At 47.5% G+C, this 19794-nt stretch overlaps 1 protein-coding gene across 1 annotated transcript in view; it reads left to right on the plus strand.

The window, feature by feature from the left end:
• The window catches only part of WWC1 (WW and C2 domain containing 1), a 127206-nt gene that overhangs the window by 63410 nt on the left and 44002 nt on the right, over positions 1–19794 (plus strand). Inside the window, exons 3-6 of the mRNA XM_033096266.1 lie at positions 2460–2663; positions 12171–12247; positions 13648–13727; positions 18691–18820. Of these exons, the coding sequence (XP_032952157.1) occupies positions 2460–2663; positions 12171–12247; positions 13648–13727; positions 18691–18820 (491 nt within the window). The remainder of the gene's footprint in view (positions 1–2459; positions 2664–12170; positions 12248–13647; positions 13728–18690; positions 18821–19794) is intronic.

The following is a 19794-nucleotide window of genomic DNA, read 5'->3' on the forward strand; positions in this document are numbered from 1 at the left end:
CGCATTGTTGGGGGTAGCAGAGCTTTTTATTAGCACTCATGATTGCATACTGGATAATGAGAAGTAAGTATGCCTAATTGAGTGTGTATGGGGAAGGAGGTTAATGCTGCAGGGCCGCATGGTGTGCGGGGTGAAACACGGAGGTACAGGAACCCTGATCAGTCCTTTCCTGTTTCTAATTGCTGAGTGCATCCCCCTCATTAAAGCCTGATGGTGAGAGCGGGCTTTGAAGGCGCTTCTGGGAGACGATGGAGAGATGGAAGGAAGGAAGGAGTAGCGGACAGGAGCAGAGTTTATTCTTGAGGGGACGATGGCAGAAATGGGGTGGGGATGTGGAGGGGAGTGAGTAAATGGGGGTCAGAATAGGAGTAATTCTGTCTGGTCATTTTACCAGCTATTAGGCTGCTGCTTTCCTTCTGGTTGGAAGGTGCCCTTGTTGCATGGAGGGTGCCCCCTGTGTAGATGGAGCCAGTGATACAAATGCGGTCTGAAGGAGACCATCGAGGCCCAAGCATTCAGGGCTGTGGACTCGGACCCGTCCTCTGTGTGTGTGTTTTGTACACCGACTGAAATTACACTCTTAAGAGTTATAGACACAACAGAATGGAACAACAAATTAAATCCACCATCTAGCCTTCATTCATTCAGCAAATGTGTATTGACTACCTGTCACGTTCCAGGCACTGTCCTGGGAGCTCGGGATACATGAGAGGGAAATGATCCTTGCTCTTAGAGAGCTTCCATTGTGGCAAATGAGGAAATAAACAGAATAAATAAGCAGATTGTGTAGTATGTTAGAAAATTATCAGTATTATGGGAAAATTTGAAAGCCGAGTGTGAGGCCGGGGTGTGCTGGGATGGGTTTGCGGGTGGCCGGGGGAGGGCGGGGGAAAGACTTGTTGAGAAAATGAGGTGTGAGCCAAGCCTTAAAGGAGGTGAGGGAGCGTTTCAAGTAGAGAGGACAGACAGAGCAAAAAACTAAGGTGTGATCACATTCAGCTTGCTCCAGGGATGGCAAGGAGGCAGGCGTGCAGACCGCGGGATGAGTGGGGCAGCAGGGAGAAGGACAGCAGGCCAGAGAACAGCAGGATGTAGGTGGGCAGTGTTCTGCCTTAAGGGTTCTTCTGGCTTTGGCTCCATGTCAGGTGGGAGCCAGTGGAGAGTTTCAAGCTGCGAGTGGCACGTTCTCCTGGTTTTGAATACCAGTACTTCAAAGGCCTTTGGGCTAAGCAAAACCTGTCTGCAGGCTGGATGTACCAGGTGGCCCCGATTATACCATTTCTGGTGTGTCAGTCATCCCTGACTCCACCCACCGAGCGGGAAATGACTGAGGAGTTGACAGTCTTGGGCATTGATGCTTTGACCTCTTGTACATCTGCTCAGCTTCTGGCTAGCCTCTTTTCTTTAACGTCTCTTTGTCTTCTGACTCCTCCCCCCCAAAAAAATTATCACTGCACATATTTATTGTACATAAAATTTAAAAAATTAAAATGAAGAATCAAGACAGTGACTATTGATCATTTGCTAAGTTTCCGCTTAATCTTTGGGAGAACTGCATATTTATTTTGATAAATACAAAATTATGCAGTTTTGCACCCTGTACTTTCACTTTTGTATCAGAAGCACCTTTCCAGTTTATTAATTTTCTTCAAAGACATTTTTAAAGACTGTATTAGTATATTATGTAAATATAACATACTTATGTGAACACTTATTTCCTGCATGACCTTGAGCAAGCTACTTAACCTCTCTCTCTGTTTCAGTTTTCTCTTTTGTGTAATGGGGGTAGTGAGAGAATCTCCCTTGATAGGGTTTGTGAAAGGATTGAAGGAATAAATAGATATAAAGTAATTAGAATAGTACTTGGCATAGAATAAACATTATTAAGTGCTTGTTATTTATTTTCATTGTTGTTATCATTATTATCATGGTTTTGTACCAATGCATCTTTGCCTGAATTTTTTATTAGTTTTTATAATAAATTAGGGGGAATTATTGGTCAAAGGGTATGAACATTTGCAGGCTCTCAATGTGCATGGTCAGATGGCCCTCTAGTTAGGGTGTTCTAATTTACATTTCCAGTAGGTATGGAGGTGCCGCTTTCTTCATATCCTCTGAAATGTTAGTTGTTTTACTTTACTCTTTGTCAAAACAGGTGTTAAACATCTACAATGTCGTTGAGACTCTTTGTCTAGATTAGAACTCAAGTCTGGTCTTTCTCCTAGCTGTTTTCAGACAGATTGACTTTAGGTTTGGAAACCGATCCTGGTTTATGGTGTGTGTATTTGCTTAATCGCAATGAAGAGTCTCTGTTCTTTAACAGGTAAGTTTAACCCATTCACATTGATTGTGGTTTTGTATTCATTATGCTTTTTGTTCTCTGGTAGTGGATTCCACAGGCCCCCAGCCCAACAAAGAGTTGTGAGGTGCTGACCTAGAGTCTCTGGGGTCTGTTCCAGAAACCACTCAGATCGAGGACCCCCGGGTACAATGGCGGCGGGAGCAGGAGCACATGCTGAAGGATTACCTGGTGGTGGCCCAGGAGGCCCTAAGTGCACAAAAGGAGATCTACCAGGTGAAGCAGCAGCGCCTGGAGCTTGCGCAGCAGGAGTATCAGCAGCTGCACGCCGTCTGGGAGCACAAGCTGGGCTCCCAGGTCAGCTGTGAGTACCTCCCCCCACCCCTGCAGCCCATCCCCCCCACCCCTGCCAGTGCCCATCCCCCAACCCCCCACCAGCACCCAGCCCCGCCCCCACCCCCACTACAGGGAGAGGGGAATGGCTGCCCTGAATCCTGCCTGTACCGCCTCTCAGTGCTTCTCTCTTCTGCCTGTTTTCCTTCGTGTCCACTCCTGCGCAAACCCTCTCTCCCTGCTCCTGCCCTGCAATGATTCATTTGCCATTTTCATTTCATTGTTTGTTCATTCATCTATAGTCACCTCCTCAGAATGCCAGTCCGGTTACATTATCTCCTTGTTTAAAACCCTTCCGGGGCTGGGGGACGTGGGGTGTGGAGAGTTCATGTTTAACGGGTATGGATTTTCAGGTGGGAAGATGAAAAAGTTCTGGAGACAGATGGTGGAGATGTTTGCACAACGGTGGGAATGCACTTACTGTCCCTGAACTGTACACTTAAAAATGGTGAAAGTGGTCGATTTTATGGTGCATATGTGTTACCACAATGTCAAAGCCCGTCTTCAGGGGCTTCCCATTGCCCTTTCTGTGGCCTCCACAGCCCTAGGTGGTCAGGCCTCTGCCAGCCACTTCCAGCCCATCTCGTGCTCTCATTCTTTAATCTCCAGATGCACGGAGGCCGCCCCTCCCCGACTTCTACTTCCCTGTCCTGTCCTGTACCTTTGCACCTCGGCACTTCTGCACGCGCGCTCGTTCCCTCTCATCCGTCCAGTCTTATCCTTCAGGTCATGTACTCCGAGAGTCCTACTTGTGACAACTCTATCAGCAGACCCCCCTGCGCCCCAAAGTCACCCTCTGTAATGGTGCTCTGTGTATTTTCTTCATAGCACGTATCACAGGACATCTGCTTAGATGCCTGTCGGTATTTCCTCCACTAGAAGAGAAACTATACAGCCAGGGCCTCTTTGTGCTCCCTGCTCCCTGCAAGGGGGCAGCAGGCATGTCAGAGCCCCCCCATTCTTCACTCCCCCTGCATGGCCACACCAGAACGGGGACTGTCACGGAGCCCGCTAACCTCGTCCAACGTGACTTTGTTTAAATCTTTGACCACTATTTCTAACACCCAAGCCTTTCCTGTGGTTGACGAGTGCTTACTTACATGATGGGCATTCTGCAAAGGTCTGAATTTGCTATTTCAGTTCATCCTTGTACCGACTCTATAGGCAAGTACAATTAATACGTCTTCTCACATATAAGGAAACTGAGGTTTAAAGGGGATCGATAACATGCCTAGGGTCCTACAGCTGGTGAGAGGCAATAAGTTCCAAACCCATTCCGTCTGTCTCCCCAACATTTTCAGTGTGGGCCAACGAGCCACCATTAGGGCCATGGTGTCAGGGAGGTGTCAGACCCCACTCCTCCTTATGAGGCCCTCACTTTGAGAAGTTTGGTCTGCCAGAAGCAAGTTTGGACAGAACTTACCAGGTCACTCACTGTCCCAGCCCCGCCCTTTTCCTGAGCAACTCAAGAAAAATCCCAGGATTTCAGATTATAGAAACAAATTCTATTATACTCATTAGCTATTTCTGGGTCAAATTATGTCCTAGAAACTGTCGTGAGGGTTTTAGCACTTAATCTGTCTTAGCTCAGGCTGCCATGACAAAAATACTACATAGACTGGGTGGTGTAAGCAACAGAAATGTATCTTCCCACAATTCTGGAGGCTGGCAGTCCAAGATCAGGGAGCCAGCATGGTCTGGTTCTGGTGAGAGCCCTCTTCCTGGGTGCCAGACGGCCACCTCTCACTGTGTCATCACATGGCAGAGAGAGAGACAGCATGCTGTCTGTTGTCTCGCTTCTTATAAGGACACTAATCCCATCATGAAGACCCCACCCTTGTGACCTTACCTGAACCAAATCACCTCCAAACGGCCCCACCTCCAAACACCGTCACATTAGGGGTTAAGGCTTCAACACATGATTTTTCGGGGATACAATTTAGGCAGTCTATAGCATTGCCCTTACCGCAATCCTGGAAGGGAGATACTGTCCCTAGTGAAACTGAAGAAGCAATTTTTTTTTGTCTCTAAATTCACGCAGTCTGAAAAAAATGACAAGTGTATAAACCTTTCTGTTTGAGGGGCAGGATGTTTACATAGACCCAAAGTATCAGCCCACAAATCAAGTAACTGATTTCGGAGGATGAAATGTGTCTGCACGTGGCGCAGAGCTGCAGCCACCGCCTTACCCAGGAGATAAGTTAGCGTTGCCAAGAATGAGACAGACTGACATCGTGTGTTTTCTGATGAGGGGCAGTAGGAACCGCGTAGAGGAGTCTTGACAAGAACGTTTACTCTCAATCGCATCATGACGACACAGCCAGACAAATCCATAACGTGGAACATCCTACAAGATAGTGGGCTTGGACTCTTCAAACACAATTGCTTTGAAAGACCAAAAAGAAAGGAAGCTGTTCTAGACTTTTACAAAAGTCTCAGGAGGCATAAACCAAATAAAATGTTTGCACCTTGATAAGACCCTGGATGAGGGGGTGAGGGTGGGAGGGGAAGCAGCCATAAAAGACATTCTCAGACAACTGAGACCTTTTCATAATGATGCGGTGGCTTTATAGGACCATGTCCTTGTTCTTAGGACACGCATGCCTGCGACTTAATTCCAAAAAGAAGGGGAGGGAGATTACGGTGTCAGTCTCAGTGAGCAGATGAATGGATGTCAGTGACACATTGATGGCTTTGAATATGGGATAGGTTTTCATCTTTGCCACCATGTCCGGTGATCATTCACCGAGGACTTACTATGAACCAGACATCTTACTGAGAGAAAGAATTGGGGTGGAGGGAGGGATAGACAGAACAAATGTGGGGACATGCTAAAACTTGGATCTAGGTGAAAGATATAGCAATATTCATTGTGTTGTGCTTTCAAATTTTCTGCAAATGTAGTTTCCAAAATAAAGTCAGGGTGGAGAAAAGAGGCGCACGGGCAAGAATGAAGAATGAAGTGCAGAGCAGCACTGTGGGGGGAGGTGCGGTCACTGGACTGCAAAGTCAGAAGTCTCGGGTTCTGGTCCCCGTTCTGTCGTTACTATGTCCACTTGGGGAACGTACCTCATCTCTGTAAGTCTGAGCTTCGTTCTGTTTAAATGTAGAACTATTCATAGTATGGACCTTCCTCTCATGGCTTCATGGCAGGGTTTCTTCGCCTCAGTACTACTGACATTTGGGTCAGGTAAATCTTCGTTGTAGGCGTTATCCTGTATATTGTAGGATGTTTTGTAGCGTCCCTGGTCTCTATCCACTAGACACCAGTCGTCCTCCTGACCCCAAGTTGTGACAACCAAAAATGTCTCTAAACATTGCCAAATGTGTCCTTGGGGGCAAGATTTCCCCATCAAAAACCACTGGTCCAGGTAAAACAATTCCCTTAGAATATATTAACAGCTCAATAAATATTCTTCTTGGCGGGAAACACTTTACGTAATATTTTGAGTATGTGGACTTTGGAGCTGGCCTGCCTGGGTCCAAATCCAGGATATGCAACTTACTAGCCGTGTACCCATGCCCAAGTTATGCCACTTTTCTCTGCCTCAAATTCTTCATTTATAAATGGACACAGTAATAGTATTACCTTCATTGGGGTGTTACGGGGCTTAAAGTAGTTAACAAATGTAGAGGGCTTGGAATAGTCCTTGTCATATCCTTAAGCTGTCAATAAATAATAAGTTTTTATTTGATATTATTAATTCATTGGCATTGAAATGACAAAGATTTTTGACAGATTCTTGGAACCTATTGAATAAATCCATGATTAATGCTAGGGAGTAAACAATGTAGTCCTGTCGTATGACTTCTGGATGCTCCCAAGAGCGCCCTCAGGCCCAAAGACACCTCTGTTAAAGAATGTTAAAGAACTTCCATCTGACGGGAGTGGGATCATCTCAGGCAACCTGAGCTGAGATCCACACTGGCCAGGAATTGGGGCGTCCCCCAGCCCAACCATCCCGGTTAAAGTGAAATGACCCAAGCTTCCTCATGACTTTCTTCGGGTTTTACAAGCCAGGTTTGCCTTCCAGGTCGAGCTCTTCCGCCTGTCGATAGACGGGTGAGGTTACATGCCTCGCTTCTAACTCACATGGCCTGCTGGGGCTTGTGAGAGGTTTGCCACCTGGCCTTGGAATGTGGGGCCTGGCCAAAGTGGATCCCCGCTCTGGGGATGGAGATTTTGTTGTCACCTCTGGTGCAATCTCTAGCTCCATGGGGAAGGAGAAGACAACTAACATTTAATGTGCACCTGTTATATTCCTGCAGGGCAATGTGCTGGCCACTCTACACGTGCCATTTAAAGTAACCTCCCCCCCCACTCACGTACACATAGACACACACAATCCTGCAGGATACTGCTGTTCTCATTTTATAGATAAGGAAATGGAGGCCCAGAGCGGGGAAGTAGCTTCCCCAAGGTCACCCTGGTAAAAAGTGGCAGAGCTAGTCTAGCCTCCTTACCCAGAGTGTCTTACCTTAAAGCCAATTCTCTTTAATTGAATCCAAGTCAGCCAAACAACTTCTAAGGTTCTAGGGCTAGACTGGGGTCTTCCCATCCTCTGAAAGATGAGAACTCAAGCGTGCTGGGTTCTTTGGGACTTCACCATGCTCTTTCCTCTCTCCAGGTCTTGGAGACAGAAAATTCGAAAAATAAATCATTGGGAGCCTTGCAATTAAAAAGGCCAGTTGAACCACCCATATGATTTCACTCACTCCTAAGAAAAGATCAGATAAGAGATTTTTAAAGGCATACGTGCAGAAAGACAGGGAAACTTGGAGAAAAAAGAACAGCAGTAAAAGGTGAAAGCAGACAGGTGGCAACCTAACTGATAGACCTGAGAAAAGAGAAAATGGACCAGGAGTGAGAAAAACCAACACTCTAGTCTACATAGTGCAAATTGGAGATGCACCTATGTCTGGGAGTGGGAGTGAGGTGAGGATGGTCTCAAATAGAGAGGGTTGGAAGAAAGTTGTTTCTGGGACAGACCGCCAGATCTCCTTCCCAAATTGGAACAGCCAGGCAACTGCCCATCCCCAACCTGGAAAAAGACTTGAGGTGTATTTTTTTGGAGAGAGTAAAACAGAGTTTCTGGACTCCAGGATCAAGGTAAGTTCAATGCCAGCGTGTACCATACTGACAACGTGATTAAGTGAACGTGGACAGTCAGGATTTTGCAGATCCCAGCCCCGTGTACTCCTTGGTTCCCAGAATGGTGCCAGGCTATTACCCTCCAGGCGGGACAGTAGAAGAGTCTGGGGAAATCTGAACAGAGAAAAGAGATGGAAAGATGTAAAGACACTGACAGTGAGGATTCCTGATGAAACAGTCCAGCCAAGTCATGTACCACGGAACCCACAGTGAACAGCTCTGCTCCAGTCAACGTTTTGGGCCCCCACTCCTAAATGTGAGCCGATAGCGGAGATTGCAGACATTAAAGAAAGGCTCACACATGAAAAATAGAGATTGATACAAACACATGGTGAAGGGAGGGCCTCGGAGGGAACAGGAAGTATACGTGGAGAAGAAAACAGAGAGGCTACACAACCATGAAGCAAGAACAGGAGGCTACCTCTTATCAAAAGGATCCTCCAGACAACAGGAAAGAACCTTTTTGGAAATTAAAATACGATAGAAATGAAAAATCTGTGTGAAGACTAGAAAGTAAAACTGGGGAAATCTTCTAAAAAAGCAGAAGAAAAATAAAATGAGGTGGAATATGAGAGGGAAAAATAGAGCACCCGGCCAGGAAATCTACTTTCCGAATAATGAAAGTTCAGACAGAGCAGAGGAAACGGGGAAAGAAGTATCAATGAAATTATGCAGAAGAGTTTCCCAGAACTGATGGCAGAGGGTTTTTAGATGGAAAAGGCTCTGGGAACAACCCCACACAGTGGATACAAGTCAACCTCACTAAGGCCTGTCGTTGTGCAACTTCAAACACTGGGAACGATTCCACATCTTAAAAGCTTTCAGAGAATAAAACCAGGTCACACAAAAATTATTAGGGCTCCAAACAGCTCCGGACTTCTCAGTGGTAACACCGAAAACCTAAAAGACAAAAGAGCAATGCCTTCAAACTTTTGAGGGTAATAATCGTTTCCGACCTACAATTCTATATCCAGCAAAACTACCTTGAATTAAGTATAGAACAGAATAAAGATATTTTTAGGGCCGGCCCGGTGGCTCAGGTGATTGGAGCCCCGTGCTCCTAACGCCGAGATTGTCAGTTCAATTCTCACATGAGCCAGTAAGCTGCGCCCTCTACAGCTAAGATTGTGATCAATTGCTCTCCCTGGAGCTGGGCTACCCTGTGCAGCGTGAGTGACAGGGGGGAAAAAAAGATACATTTAGACACACAAGAGTTCAAAAACATTATTTCCTTTGTGCTTTCCTTCTCATGAAGCTCCTAGAAGTGGTGTTCTACCAAAATGAAGGGGTAGGCTACAGAAGAGAAGACATGGTATGTAGGAAGGAGGCGGAGGCAAGTAGGGAATCTCGGGATGCCAGCTGTGCAGACAAGAGTGAGCAGTTCACACTGAAGCTAACACGCCTGGTGCCTGGTGAGGCAGAGCCAAATAGAGCAACCCGGCAGACTGGGCATACTGGCCTGGACTCTGAGAGGAGACTGAATTAACTGGCAGCCTGTAAGGTTGAATCAGTGATAAGTTTGTAGACAAACATAAAAATGACAATTATTAACTCTTGGAAAAATAAACGTGCTTGGAAAGGAAAAGCAAGCAAGAGGCTACATGCCTCTGCCCCAAATAGTGTTTACAGAGTAAAAGCAATGCAAACACCAAAGATTGCTTTCACCCAAATTACGCTGTCTCTGAGGGGTCTGGGGCATTGGGAGGGGTGCACAAGTGTGGTGTAGGGGCTGAGAAGTGAGGGGACCTAAGGCTTCCTTCTTCAGAGAGACAAGTGAATAAATAATGCCTAAAACTGATAAAAATCAAGAAGTAGCAATACAAGCATATTACACACATATAGGTGGATACCCGAGAAACTAGCTGACAGCGTTGAAATGGTTCCCTTACAGGGAGTGAAATATGGGGGCAGGGACCTGTGGCATGCTCTTTGTTTAATAGCAAAACTCGTACTGTGTTGGACCATTAAGCTGTGTGCCTATATAACTTGAGCAAAAACTAAAAATTAAAAACTATGAAAAGGTGAGACTTTAAAGGCAGTCACTAAGGTCCTTTTCAAATACAAACTTCTTTTTGTTGGAGGGGCAGTGAGGGGACACAGACACAAGCTGATGACCTGTTTCTTGATGGGGGAGGCTAGTTTGTTGAGTGTATTTTTATGAAAATTCTTCAAGCTGCCCACATATGGTTTGTGCACTTTTCCATATGTATTTTTTTACTTTGATAAAATGTTTACTTAAAAATGATAACAGGCCACATCCCATTTCAGCAGCTTTGGGTACAAATAGTGTGCATTTCTGAATGGTACTCCAGAGGATAATACTTCAAGCCCCGGTGGCCCAGGTGGCGGAGTCTGTTCTTTTTGGGGTTCCTGTTCCTTCAGGATGTATGAGCATGCCCAAGGAATGCTCCCACGTTCCACAAGTCAGCCCGGTATTGCTGGTCCCTGCAACCACCCTCGCTGTGTTAGGGACAGGTCTTGCCGTTTTTTATGAGTTCTCCCAGGCGGCTCCCATGCTCATCCGAACATTTCCCCGAAGTGTGGACCCAAGTCCAGCACCACGATCTGATGAGCGGGGTGGTTGGTAGGGCGGGGCGCTTGCTAAACAGGCACCCCCTTTTTGTGTGTATCCCCATCTCATTACTGGAGATGATTCTTGTCTTTCCCCAGGTTTTTTTCTTATTGATCAGTGGGTAACAAGTATATTAGCTACCTTAACATTTTGTTGCCCACCTGGGGAATATGCTTAAGTCACTGCCTCCAGCTCTGCATCCAACCAGGTTGTCCCCCCCGCCCCCAATCCCCAAGAGCAGCAAAGACCAGAGAAGTTAGCATGCAGGAAGCGGAAGCTTCCGTTTGGAAACGAAACGTCGCTGTGCCTGGAGACCCTGTGCCATGCTCACCACGAGGGCCACAAGGCCCTCCCCTCCTCACCTCTTCTGGGAAAGCCCAGCCTCAGTCATCCTCCTCAGCCTCACCATCACCGTCATCACCATTGTACACCCGGCAGAAATGCAACACTGCCCATGTGCAAACCATCCCATGTGCTGTTACGCAGAGCAGTTTTAGCTCTCTTTCCCACCACCACCCCCCCCCCACAACTTCCCAGTGTTACGTTGTAACTTCCCTCATGCAAAATCAGAAGGCCCATTCAAGTGTTTTGGCCACATCCGGAGAGGAGCATCCCCTTCACTCTGTGTGTCCCCGTTGATCTCCAAATAAGCTGCTCTATCCTCAGAAAACTCCGGGCAGGTCTGTAGCCAGCAGGTGGTCTTGCTCCACAGGAATAGGCAGCGTGCTGGGGAGTCGGTGGGATTGCTCACACAGGTGGGATTGCGGACTCATGGGAGAAACACATCTCTGGCCTCCCGGCCAGGAATGACTGTCCTTTTCCCAAACAGTGGGGTTGTGTTCCCCTTAAGGACACCGTGAATCCTTTATCAGCCCTGTTTCCCTCTTCACAGCTCCAGGGAGGAAGCTCAGCCAGGTTTGTGGCGACTGGTCAGGAAGTGGGACCTCATGGATGCTGTGAGCCCTAAGCTCACACCTGTCGCCACGTTGCTGCCTCATTCTTATTTTCCCTTTTGTCTCATTTCTCTTTAAATGGATTTTACTCTGTTGTGTTTATTTTTGCAAGCCTTAAAATCCTTTTTCAAGACATAACTATTTTTAAAATGCAGTAAGATGACAGTACGCGATGGAACTGTAGATAAACATTGGAAGGCAACTTGGAGGGAAAAAAAATCATTGTGTTAGGACAATAGGTTTATGGGTAATTCATTTTCCTTTTCAAATGTACCTTAATATTGTAAAGTACAATAAGTAATATTTTTTTTTTCTTTTTTTTCTGATTGTAAAAATATGTTTGTGTTAGAAAATGTGGAAATGTAGCAAAGATAAAAACACAAAGATGAAAATTAATAGTATCCATCATCCAGATTTGTAGATAATCAATGCTATCTTTTTGGTTTATTTCTTTCCAGTCTTTTTTTAGAGGTATATGTATATGTATATATTTATTTACTGTGTATGTTTTCCATATTTAAGTTATTTATAATTTTCTTATAAACTATCATTTTCACGTACGTTTTGGACCTTTTCTCTTTTGTTCAATACTCTTCTGCACCATTATTTTAAATCATATAAGTTGTATAGTCCCCATTTTATGCGTGTACCATATTTATTCAACAAACTCCCCTTTGTTGGACATTTAGGTTGTTCACTACTAGTCATTCCTTTCTGGGTTTATCCAGATGGCCAAACAAGCCAACTTTGCCAAAACGTGTTTCTTCTACAGAATTTTTTTTTTTTTCTTTTTCATTGCAGTGGTCTCCGGTTCATCATCCAGCTCTAAGTATGACCCTGAGATCCTGAAAGCTGAAATTGCCACTGCAAAATCCCGGGTAGGGCCTCTTTGTCTGTGCTATTGATGGGGTGGGGGGGTCACTAAAGCAGCCTTAGGCCCCTGGCCACCCCCTACCCCCCCAAAAAAAACAACAAAAAACAGAGTAAATCCTTCAACCAGGCAGTGGCAGCCAGTGCTGACTAAGGAGTCCCTAAACAGTAACATAAGTAGCAGTAGTTGTCATCGTCATCATAGGAATAGTAACAGTAACAGCAGCTTCCATTTCACAACCAGTCACTATATACCAGGCATGGTGCTAAAAGCTCCGCATGCATTGCCTCAGGTCCTTAGGACAACCCCATGAAGTAGCTACTGTCAGTATCTGCATTTGAAGATGAGTAAACAGAGGCTTAGGGGAGAAGTAACTTGCCCAAGGTCACCAGGGACGGAGTCTTATTCCAGAGTTCGTAGTGTAGTGTGCTACCTTCCTAGCTACTGCTCGTGCTACGTTAGCTTATTTAATTACATCACAATTACCATTTTGCTGACGTAGAAACTGAAGCACAGCAATTAAGTGATGTGTTCAAGGTAAAGTCAGTATTTAGAGCACTGGTTTAGTTAAGCTTCAGATGGGTTCTACCCACGCAGATGCCTGCAAGCAGCCATACAAGTGGGGCGAGGGCTGGGGGTGCGGGAGGCAGACCCTCTAACCTGGACACAGGCACCCTCTCTAAAGGAGCTGAATTTCGGCCCTCGCCTACCGTGGCCATGCAGGAATGTGGGCTCAGTGCTGGCACACCTTCAAGTATTTTTAGAGAAGAACTGCATAGCTAAGCTTATTATATGAAATTTCTCAATATTTAATTATTAGCCACTCATTTTTAAAAATTTAAAAACCCCGCAGGCCACGCACAGCATTCCTGCCTGCCGGAGCTGGCTCCCGGCCATGTCTTGTCTCTGAAGTTACTGTATTGCCTCTTGCATCCATGCACAGCACTCCCACACCCATTACCTGCTTTAAGGAATGCCATCGTTGTCATTCAGCAGAACCGGAGGGGAGGCTCAGCGAGGGGAGAGAACTCACCCAGCGAGGTAGTGGGCAGGCCAAGCTCTGTGGCACGTCCGCCAACTCCTGTCCGCCTCCTGTTTCCCTGGAGCAAGGGCTGGCTATGGATGACGTCCCGGACACCGGGCTGCAATGCCGGCTGAAGGGGCAGGCGCAGAGACCAAGGCAGCACCGGCGAGGGGAGGGTATTGTGACCAATGTGGCCCATGTGGTGGTGACCTGAGTCATTATGCCGGCAGTGGGGGTGTCTGGGGTTCCCTTTGGGGATAAGGCAGCTTGCAGCTAAGTGCCAACCTCTTACCTAGTCCCGTGTGTGTGTGTGTGTGTGTGTGTGTGTGTGTGTGTGTGTGTGTGTGTGTGTGTGTGTGTGTGTGTGGTTTTCTGTCACCCAGGTCAACAAGCTGAAGAGAGAGATGGTTCACCTCCAGCAGGAGCTACAATTCAAAGAGCGAGGCTTTCAGACCCTGAAGAAGTGAGTCCACTCCGCCGTGCCCCCCCACCTGCCCTCTGTCCTTCTCTCTGTCAGGCCCTTTCCTCCTTCTCTAAATGTGGCTTTCTAATCATTCGATTCCGTTCTGTTCCATGGGCATTTACTGACGATGTCATCACCCCCAGTTCAGGTTTAGAAAGGGAAAGGGGGAATCATTTCAGACCAGAGTTCCGTCGTCCCCTGAATTCCCGAAGCCGTTCAAGTCTGTTCCATTCAGTTGAGTTTTACAGGTCAGTCCTAGAAACACGTATCGTGGAGCATTTCTGTGCCCCATCTCATCCCCTCCAGTAGAGCCAGGAGAACCTCGCAGGCACACCAACAAAACAAGCTCTTTTTTCACCCACGACCTCCCTAACACAGCAGTGCCTTCCTCTGGTGTGCTCCACGGAAGGAGCAAGGATGTCCCCCACAAGAAACAAATTACTAGAAGAGTGCTTTATGGTGACTTACGGAGTTTCCGGGATAACTCTGACCGAGTTATCCTGGGTAACGATAATTCTCGCGTTTAGAAGCTGACTTGCAGCCAAGCAAGATGTAGCTCTGTCGTTTCCTGAGAGCAGATGTGTTGTTCACTGTCGTCCCCGCGGCTGTGCTAGCTCAGAGCAGTTGCTCCCTGCCAGAAAGTATTTTCAGTGTTTCTGCCTGAGTGACCTCGTTTGATCCTCACTGCAACTCTCTAAGAAATGTTGTTTTAGCTAACTCCATCTTAATAGACGAGGAAACCGAGTCACATAGTAAGTGCTCAGTAAGTGTTAGCTTACTGTTGTTATTGACGACACATGTGAGCAAGACTTACGCTTTGAGTACCGTTCAGTGTATCTGATGGACTCATTGTACAGTCATTACCACGGTGCCTGGTCTTGGCAGCTCCAGGGAGGACATCCAGTGGGACACTCTCTGTTCTCAGGGACATATCTCATAGATTCCCAAGGAGGTCACATCTGTACAGACAGCAGCTTCTGTAGTCACTGTGCTTTTTCTCTCTCCCTGATGGTACCTTTTCCTTATCCTCTGAACCTCAAATCCACTTCTACCAGTCTGTGGCCACAGCCTGAGCCTTTCGACGTCTAGCTCTAAGACCAATTTATTGAAGGAACTGTGACCACCAGTTGAGGGGCCGGTTGGTTCTTATTCACATCTTCCCACCCCCAAGTCCCCAGTGCCTGGGGTGAATCCCCCACAAGGTACAGGAAAGTACGTCTTTGTGTTATAGATGGTGTGTAATACATTTCTGCATTATAAATTACCACAAATTATGGTTTTATACGTATGTGCTCATATAGATATATGTTATTTACCTACGTATGGATACATACTCCATCCTGTCTCAAACCGGATTCTAATCTCATGAAGGGATCGTGCTTTATGTTTCTCGCTGATCTTTAGTGCTGCCAGGGATGGTTGTGGGCAGTCATGTGAGCTTAGGAAATACATATTCCTGACCTGGGCAGCCTGCTCAGACCTCCACTTCGCTCGCAGCGGAGCGGCTTCTGGGCACTTAGTTTCGGGCCCCTTGCTCCCTCCTCATCTTGCCCCAGCGCCCTCCCCTCTGCCCTCTTCTTACAGTCCTCAGGAGCTTGTGGTGAGAACACTTCCCATTATTCTCTGAGCCGCCACAAACCTGTTTTACCACTTTGTCACCCTGTAGCAGCATTGAAAATTCTTGTCGTTTGGTAAGCTGAGCTGAAACCCCAAAGACAAGCCTCCTTTTGATTCCCTCCCTCCTCCCACCCGACGTTTGATATCAGCCCAGATAAGTCAGACTCCACCGCAGCTCTGGCTGCCCACGCTCCCCAGCTGGAAGCTCGCTCCCGTGTTCCGTTTGGGGGAACTTCTGCTTTAATGCACACCTTGCCGTAGGGTCTTGGGAATGTAGCCTCAGGAGGAGATGGCCTGGGTTCAAATGCGTTTCCTGGAATCTCTGGGTTTCTGTTTCCTTATCTGAAAAATAAGTCATTGTAAAGATTGAATTGGAAAAGTCGCGTCAGATGTGTGCCAGTGCCTGGTACATAGGGGGAACCCAGTGAGTGGGAGGGGAGTGGGGTGACCTCTAGCTAGTTGCCTGCTTGGCCTTGGGAAAGAACTTGGATGAAGTAAATATCGGCCCTGGGCTAGAGGCTGTGCTGGGTAAGCACTACGCCTCATTTCATTGCCTTTACCCTGCTAAGAGACGTTTTTGTTCTGACCCATTTTATAAATGAGGCACTGATGGGGTGGAAAATATTCCCAAGGCCCCCCAGCTAGTAAGCGTCAGAGCTGGGATTAGAACCCAGCACAGTTGGCTTTCGAAGCCTGTTTCCTAATGTATACCTATGTCCCTTACTGGCATCATCCCAGATTACCCCCGCCCCGTCCAGAAAGCATAGGCTCCCTTGCCATCTATCTCCCTTAGGATTCTTTTCAGAGTCTAGTAGGGGACAATGCAGCCACTTCTACTTCCTGTCTGCCCTTCTTTGCGTTCCATGGGGCAAGGTGGAACGTAGCCATTTTTTGTTCAGTTCATGGTCACCAACCACAGTTTACAAAAGAAAAAAGCTTGGAGACTGAAGAATACCTCTTAGAGGAGACTAAAAAGTGAAGTCAAAAGCTGGGGACAGGGGCCTGCCAGCTGCCTTGAGCACAAGTAAATAGAAGAGTTGGGATGTGGCACATTACCCCTATGGGAGGAGGGCAGCGCCGTGTCTTTCTGCATGTCCCCAACGTCACCCTGCCCAGGTGAGAGCTGCCTGGATAAGACCAAGAGGAGCTGGCTGCCGTCAGAGCCTTTCCTTTGCCTTTCTTCTCTGTGGTGGTCCTGTGGCTCCCGGGCGTGTGAATCTCTGGAGTGCTGAGAGAAAGGACAGCTGCGTCATTTGGAAATCCTAAAACACATGTACCCCTCCCTTCCCCACAACCACACAACTTTTCTTTTCCCTTAAAAAAAAAAAAAAAAGATTCATTCACTGAGTACATAATGGTGACCCTTTGTTCCCCTCCCCCCATCCCAATCCCAAGAGTGTTCCCTCTCTGGAGCCAAATTCCAGAGCCGGGGTTGCTAAGGCTCCTGAGAGAAATCAGGTAGAGGCTGTCTGAAGAGCCAGAGGCCCAGAGACAGACCGCTTCTGTCTCATCCTGCTGAGGATTCAAAGCCATCCTGACCCTGTTGGCGGAGGACGACTGGGCACAGCCCCCTCCCCAGAGCCCCCAGCCCCTGCATGGACTCAAGCGCACAGCGCCTGCCCTGCTCTCCCCACCCCCCCCAATTTGGGACAGGGCCCCCTCCAGTCCAGGACACTTGCCCTCAGTGATCCTCCTTTGCATGGGGCGCCTTGGGCAGGCCTCCACTGGGGAAAGCTCCCTTTAGACTAAGTTTCTCAAAAATCGGAGACCAGTCTTCACTGACCTGGCAGGCTTGCCCAGGCCCAAGTTCTCGAAAGGAATAGACAGGCTATTTTTAGTGAGGAGACATAAATGGGGCTTTGTTTTCTCTCCACGGAGGCTGAAATAACGGAAGGGAAGGGGGAGGGCTGGTCTGAGGCGGTGGTCCCTCCCTCCCTCCCTCCTTCCCTCCCTCCCTCCCTCCTTCCCTCCCTCCCTCCCTCCCTCTCTCTTCCCCACTCTTGCTCAGAAGCTGAGACATGAGACCAGGATGAAAACCTGCTCCCGGTCAGTGATTCCCCACTCAGGTTATTTTTAGCCCAGGACAATTTGGCCTCTAGCAAGAAACCAGAAAGAAATGCCTATGAGCTGTTTCTCGTCCTGAAGTAATAGGTTTGTGGTGTTCCCTCAGACTGTAAAACTTCCTTTTCTCTACCTGGGACTGAAACCTGAGGCCTCCTCACCTTGGGCGATAGTGAGAAGCAGTTAAAATTCTTCTCTGTCCTCAGACCCTTTCCAACCACAGCCCGCCTGTCCCCGGAGGGTTGGGATCCACACCATCTCTGGTTTGATCTGACCCTCAGGAAACATCACGACTCTTAACTTTTTTTTTTTTTTTGATTTTTCCGTCCCCATCAAAATGCACCTGTGTGGGACCCCGATGAACTGATGAGTGCTCCAGGCTGGAAGTATTTGAATCCCTTACGTTTGTCTAGTACTTCCCAGTTCACCACCCACCTTTCCATCCTTTATCCCGCTGGCCGTTCCTAACAGCTCTGTGACATAAGCGGGGCAGGTGACAATATCAAGCTTATTTTAAAGGGAGAAACTGGAGGCTCCTTGTGGCTGAGGGCCATGCCCAAGGTCACATTATGAAGTGGTAGGTCTGGGGGTTTTCATCCTTCTAACCTTTCTTTCATTGTGTTCTCAACTCCACTCATGCTTATGACAGAGGGTAATTTTGTTCTTCTCCCCCAGATGACATTAGGCAAAGTAGGGAAACCTTTTGGGTTGTCACAACTTAGGGTCAAGATGATACTGGCATCTAGTGGGAAGAGGCTAGGCGTGATACTAAACATCGTCCAATACACAGGATGCATCCCCCCCAAAAAAACAAAGAATAATCCAGCCTCAAATATCAAGAGTTCTGAGGGTGAGAGATTAAAGAAATAGTCTATGCCAGATACTAAAACTACTCAAATATATTCCAGCCTGCCAGAGTCAAATGAAGGACACTGCCACATACATTATTAATTATAACACAACGTAGTGAGTGCAGTGTCGCATCTCTGTGCCATGTTATGGGAACACCAAGCCCTGCCTAGAGGACCCAGGGAGGTAGTCAGGGAAGGCTTCATGTAAGAGCTGACACTTAGGGGATCCTTGACTTCCAGAGTGGGATTGCCTCTGCCAGCCCACACTACGGGACATTTGCCATTTAACAGGCTCCTTCTGTGTCTTGTCCCCTAGGCAGGACAGAGAGGAGACTTCTTGAGGGAAGGAAGCACTGTGGTCTGTGCTTTTCTCCTGGGGAAACCCCTTCGCTCACCCCATCTTCATGTGACCTTTCCCATTGACTGTCTCCTAGAATCGATAAGAAAATGTCTGACGCTCAAGGCAGCTACAAACTGGACGAAGCTCAGGCTGTCTTGAGAGAAACAAAAGCCATCAAAAAGGCTATCACCTGTGGAGAAAAGGAAAAGCAAGATCTCATTAAGGTATGCGCGTTCCCTTGATGTGGACCCCTTCTCCATTTCTCCTGCACACTTTTCTGGGCCAGGACTCCTGCAGGCTATTTCCACTTGCTACACAGATCTCTGAGTTCTCCTCACTCGTCGCCTCGAGCTTTCAGTCTCGTCTTATAGGGGAGGAAACGGTGGTTCAGAAGCACTGAATGACTTGCCTAAGGTCACACGGCTAGTGTCAGTGGCAGAGCTGGACCAGGATCCCTTGAGTCCAAAGCCCATGTCCTTGCCACTAGCTCAGGGCGCTTGGATTACTTTTCAAACAACCAAATGGAGGGAGGTGTTTCAGCATCGCTAACCTTGACATCAAAATGGAGCATCTTGATAAGCATTTCGTTGCGTGTTCTGACTTTATGCTGGGGACTGAACAAACGGTAATGGATGTGATTTAACATGCCAGGCAGTTGTGTCTAGCGCTTCACTTGTGCTTCACTTATTCCTCACCTCAACCCTACTTTATCCCCATGATACAGATGAACTTACGGCTCAGAGAGTACATGGTAGAGCCAGGATGCAAACCCATGAACACCTGACTCAGAAGCCCCTTCTCTCCACCCCGGTACCTCTCCCTGCCTCTCCCAGGAGCCACCCCGACCTCTGAGATATGATTGTTCTCGTCAGCCGAGTAGGAGCCTGAGGCTCAGAGATGCTATACACTACTTGCTGCAGGAAGCGTTACGCTCTGTCCCAAACAGAATAATTTCGAAGCTCCTGCTCAGGGAGAGCATTCAGATGAGGCAGCAGTGGGCAGTGAGGCGTGTTCCTGTCAGGATGAGTAGTTCAGAGCACCGAGTCTCAAGGCAGATAGACCAGGACCAAATCCTGCCCTGTCAAGTGCCAGCTTCTCCATGTCACAACTCCCTCATGGGTAAAATGGGGATAATCGTGTCATTCCTGGCAGGACAATGGTCAGACTTGCATAAGACAGTGGCAAAGCTGACAGTTAC

This window comes from Rhinolophus ferrumequinum, chromosome 24 (genome assembly GCF_004115265.2).
Source record: "Rhinolophus ferrumequinum isolate MPI-CBG mRhiFer1 chromosome 24, mRhiFer1_v1.p, whole genome shotgun sequence".
Classification (NCBI taxonomy): domain Eukaryota; kingdom Metazoa; phylum Chordata; class Mammalia; order Chiroptera; family Rhinolophidae; genus Rhinolophus; species Rhinolophus ferrumequinum.